The sequence below is a fragment of the Malus domestica genome, chromosome 06, assembly GCF_042453785.1.
Source record: "Malus domestica chromosome 06, GDT2T_hap1".
Classification (NCBI taxonomy): domain Eukaryota; kingdom Viridiplantae; phylum Streptophyta; class Magnoliopsida; order Rosales; family Rosaceae; genus Malus; species Malus domestica.
Window position 1 is genome coordinate 16,114,269 of NC_091666.1, and position 5,525 is coordinate 16,119,793.

A 5,525-nucleotide genomic window follows, 5' to 3' on the forward strand; every position below is an offset into this window, starting at 1 on the left:
CTGCTTAGAGATCACGAGGGTTGATCTCAGAAATCGAAGAGGCGTTTGCTTTCTCAAAAGTTGGGCTGCTCAAAGACCACAAAGGCCGATCTCAGAAATCGAAGAGGCGCTCGCTTTCTCAAAAGCTGGGCTCCCCAGAGATCACGAGGGCCGATCTCAAAAATCGAAGAGGCACCTACTTTTCCAGCCTTGTCAGCACATGTCACACGCACACTCAGCTTTGCGGAAATTATGGGCTTTCTGTCGAAGACTTCTGGGGAAGTAGAAAACACATGAATCTTACTGTTCAATCACCCACTTCCCACACGCAACAATAACTCATGGGTACCACAGATAACTTTGCCAAAGTTCTCTGCCAAGGTTGAGCACGTGAAGCTTGCAGCTCCCACTACATCGCTCTGACCAAGAAGGGTAAAAGAATAGCAAAGAAACAGCACTAACAAAGTTTAGACCCATAAATTTTGAAGGTCTAGCTACCATATTATTACCCACAAGGGTAAAGGAACAGTACCACTGCTGGATAATTGGAAATTCCCTGTGTGTCAACCTCTGTGCTTCGTGGCAAGGTAGACTAGCAAACATGCCCAACCTTTACTCACATTCGAGAAAACACTCCCAATAAGATTGCTTGCTCCAAAATCGAAGAGGCACCGTCCTCCGAATCTCGAAAGCCAGACTCCCAACATGACTACTTTATTAAAAATCGAAGAGAGGGTAAATGAACAGTACCATTGCTGGATAATTGGAAAGTCCCTGTGTGTCAACCTCTCTGCTTCGTGGCAAGGTAGACTAGCAAACATGCCCAACCTTTACTCACATTCGAGAAAACACTCCCAACAAGATTGCTTGCTCCAAAATCGAAGAGGCACCGCCTTCCGAATCTCGAGAGCCAGACTCCCAACATGATTACTTTCTCAAAAATCGAAGAGACACTGCTCCCCGAATCTTCGAGAGCCAGACCCCCAGCCTGATTGCTTTCTCAAAAATCGATGAGGCATCGTTCTCCGAATCAATCGAAGAGGCGCTCGCTTTCTCAAAAGCTGGGCTGCTCAGAGACCACGAGGGCCGATCTCAGAAATCGAAGAGGCACCTACTTTTCTAGCCTTGTCAGCACCTGTCACACGCACACTCAGCTTTGCAGAAATTATGGGCATTCTGTCGAAGATTTCTGGTGAAGTAGAAAGCACATGAATCTTACTGTTCAATTACCCACTTCCCACACGCAACAATAGCTCATGGGTACCACAGATAACTTTGCCAAAGTTCTCTCCCAAAGTTGAGCACGTGAAGCTTGCAGCTCCCACTAAATCGCTCTGACCAAGAAAGGTAAAAGAATAGCAAAGAAACAGCACTAACAAAGTTTAGACACATAAATTTTGAAGGTCTAGCTACCATATTATTACCCACAAGGGTAAAGGAACAGTACCACTGCTGGATAATTGGAAAGTCCCTGTGTGTCAACCTCTCTGCTTCGTGGCAAGGTAGACTAGCAAACATGCCCAACCTTTACTCACATTCGAGAAAACACTCCCAACAAGATTGCTTGCTCCAAAATCGAAGAGGCACCGTCCTCCGAATCTCGAGAGCCAGACTCCCAACATGACTACTTTCTCAAAATAGAAGAGAGGGTAAAGGAACAGTACCATTGCTGGATAATTGGAAAGTCCCTGTGTGTCAACCTTTGTGCTTCGTGGCAAGGTAGACTAGCAAACATGCCCAACCTTTACTCACATTCGAGACAACACTCCCAACAAGATTGCTTGCTCCAAAATCGAAGAGGCACCGCCTTCCGAATCTCGAGAGCCAGACTCCCAACATGATTACTTCCTCAAAAATCGAAGAGACACTGCTCTCCGAATCTCGAGAGCCAGACCCCCAGCATGATTGCTTTCTCAAAAATCAAAGAGGCATCGTTCTCCGAATCTCGAGAGCCAGATACCACAGACCACTTTTTCAAAGTGCTCTGACAGAGTTAAAACATGTGAAACTGACAGCTCCCACTACCGTGCTATGACCAAGCAGGGTAAAGGAATAGCATTACTACTTGTTGTTAGGGAGACTCCTATATATGTCGACCTCCATCCCCAACTGACAGGCAGACCTGCAAAAATGCTCAACCCTTCATCATATCTGAGAGGGCACTCCCAACGAAGCCTTTCGAAATATTCAGCTTTCTTTCCCCCCGATAATACCTCTGCAAACAAGCTATACTAGAGCAAGAATATCTCATATCATCAGGGTTAAAAGCAAGAGTATCCCATATCATGCTTTTTCCCTGTCTTTTCCTGTGGCCTTGTTTTTACCTGTAAGACAAGGAGAAAGAGAGCAATCAGTCAGCACTTGGAATCAAGCTTCCAGCCAGGAACTGACTGCCTGGAACCCCTTACCTGACTACTTACCTGGCATTGCTCTCGAGTACTCATCTTCAACATCTTATGTTTCCAGGGAAGATTCCGCATCTGGTTGAGGAACAGATAGGGCAAGTGCGAAGGATACAAGGAAGCATGTAGAGACAAGCGTAACAGCACACGTGCCGACACATCCATTACTCTGTCAAAAGCAAAAGTATCCCATATCAGCAGGGTGGAACGTACTCTAGATTTGATGGACTTGTTTTGACCCTCAAATTCTTCAGTCGGCCTTATACTCTGGAGGAAACCAGAAAACCCTCCAGCTCAGTTCAAGAATAAGCCTGTGGAAAGTTACTTCTTCAAAAGCAAAAGTATCTCATATCATCTCTTCTCATTTTTCTTCTCTTTATCCTTCATGCTGTTGCAAGATGGGGAGAAGGTGAACAATCAGTCGGAGCTCTGATTGCTTACCTTGTCTGTCACCTCTTTCAGCAGACCCCCTAGCTCGGCGACTTGGGGGACTCCTACTACATGGTTTGTATCGCGCTTGACCAAGCCTGAAACTACAAGTAAGCTTCAAGTGAAATTGATACATTACCTTGTGCATCTCCACCAGTTAAAGATACCACCCCTGGATGGAGGAAAAGTACTTCCAGAGAAGATGCCACATCTACCTATGAGACTATTAAGGCAAGTCAAGACGACACCACACTCCGATACTTAGAAGTTTCGTGATTACGAGATCATTCTCCCACAATATTTCCTAATGTCATTTGTACTAAATCATTCACTTGTACTCACTAAAGGAGAGCTTGAACCTATGTACTTGTGTAAACCCTTCACAATTAATGAGAACTCTTCTATTCCGTGGACGTAGCCAATCTGGGTGAACCACGTACATCTTGTGTTTGCTTTCCTATCTCTATCCATTTATATACTTATCCACACTAATGACCGGAGCAATCTAGCGAAGATCACAAAAAGCGACCGTTTTCGCTACCTAGGATCTATCTTGCAAGAGAACGGAGAATTAGATGGAGATCTCAACCATAGAATACGAGCTGGATGGATGAAGTGTAAGAGCGCATCCGGCGTGTTGTGTGACCGTCGTAGGCCACTGAAGCTCAAGGGAAAATTTTATAGGACGGCAATAAGGCCAGCGATGTTGTATGGCACAGAATGTTGGGCGGTGAAGCATCAACACGTACACAAAATGGGTGTAGCGGAGATGAGGATGCTTCGTGGGATGTGTGGGCACACGAGAAAGGATAAGATTGGGAATGAGGATATCCGAGGTAAAGTAGGAGTAGCCGAAATTGTAGGAAAGATGAGAGAAAATCGGCTCTGGTGATTTGGACATGTGCAAAGAAGGCCGACTGACGCTCTGGTTCGAAGATGTGACTACGGGACAGAGGTTCAGGGCCGAAGGGGTAGAGGAAGACCTAGGAAAACTTTGGAAGAGACTCTAAGAAAAGACTTAGAGTACTTGGATCTAATTTTGGACATGACACAAAACCGAGCGCAATGGCGTTCTAGGATTCATATAGCCGACCCCACTTAGTGGGAAAAGGCTTTGTTGTTGTTGTTGTTGTTGTTGAAAGGAGGGAGTGGATGGGATTGGTGGATGACATAAAGGGGAGCATAGGATGGGTTAAATAGAAGGCTAAGGATAGAGTTTTAGATTTTGTACAGAAAAGGGAATCGAAATCTATCTGTAGTAGTGTTTCTACACTGATAGAAATTCTTGTATACTCGTAACAACGTGTACAATTTAAATGTGATAACGAGAAATAAAATAAAATTGATATAAATACGTCCACGTCACTTGCCAATAAGGGCATACTAGTCATTTCACCTACTCGGGGAGAAATTACATAGAAAACTAGGGATGGGTCGTCACAATCTACCCCTTTATAAAAAATTTCATCCTCGAAATTTCATCCTTTATTACTACCAAAACCATAGAACAGATGTGGGTACATATCTCGCATGTGCTCTGCTGTCTCCCAAGTAGCTTCCTCAACTGAGTGGTTCCTCCATAAAACTTTCACCATCCGTACGGTCTTGTTCCTAAGAACCTTATCCTTCCAATCAAGGATAGTCATTAGAACCTCATCATAGGTCAAATCTAGATTGATCTCTAGCGGTTGATGAGGGATCACGTGTGATGGATCAGAGACGTACCTCCGTAGCATCGATACATGAAACACATTGTGCACTCTAGTCAACTCTTGTGGCAAAGCGCATTGATAAGCAATTTCACCAACGCGTTCAACTATCTGGTACGGTTCGATGTACCTAGGGCGGAGTTTCCTTTTCTTTCCAAACCGCACAACACCTTTCCACGGTGATGATTTCAAGAATACCCAATCAACAACCTTATAAACTCTGTCGGTAGAATGTTTGTCGGCGATACTCTTCTGCCGATCCTGGGCCATTTTCAGGTTAGCCTTTATCACCTTAATGTTCTGTGTTATATCATCAACAATCTCCGGGCCCACGAAAACTTGTTCACCAACCTCGGACCAACAAAATGGAGTACGACATGGTTTCCCATAGAATGCTTCAAATGGTGCCATACCAATACTAGAATGGAAGTTATTGTTGTACACGAACACTATCAACGGTAAGCGCTTGTGCCAAGCGTCTCCAAACTGTAAAACTGATGATCTCAACATATCTTCTAATGTTTGGATAGTTCTCTCTGACTATCCATCGTTTTGAGGATGATAGGTGGTCCTAACTACCCAGAAATTCGAAGTAAATCGGGGATCCCGGTCAGAAATGATACCAAATGGAACTCCGTGGTACTTCACCATTTCAGAGATGAACCGTTCGATTAACTGACTAAACGAGTAATTCTCACGAACGAGTATGAAGTGTGCTGACTTGGTAAGCCGATCAACTATCACCCAGATACCATCATAACCATTTCACGTACGAGGTCATTTGTACACGAAATCCATTGTAATATCTTCCAATTTCCATTGGGGTATCGGGAGTGGTTGTAACAATCCAAATAGCTTTTTCCTTTCCGCCTTAACCTGCTGGTAAACTGCATAACGACTAACATACTCTGCCATTTCTCTTTTCATACCTGGCCAATAATAGAAGTGTCGGATGGTATGATACATCTTGGTACTCCCTGGATGCATCGCATAAGCAGAAATATGC

The 5,525-nt window shown here is 44.3% G+C and overlaps 1 protein-coding gene across 1 annotated transcript; it reads right to left on the reverse strand.

Annotated features, from left to right (window-relative positions):
* Window positions 1-4,288: 4,288 nt before the first annotated feature.
* LOC139196831 (uncharacterized) lies at window positions 4,289-5,029 on the reverse strand. The gene has a single exon (XM_070823175.1). The coding sequence runs from the start codon at window positions 5,027-5,029 to the stop codon at window positions 4,289-4,291; it is 741 nt and encodes a 246-aa protein (XP_070679276.1).
* Window positions 5,030-5,525: the final 496 nt, after the last annotated feature.

Coding starts and splice junctions, on each gene's coding strand:
- LOC139196831 (XM_070823175.1), bottom strand. CDS start 5,029: ATGTTGAGATCATCAGTTTTACAGTTTGGAGACGCTTGGCACAAGCGC.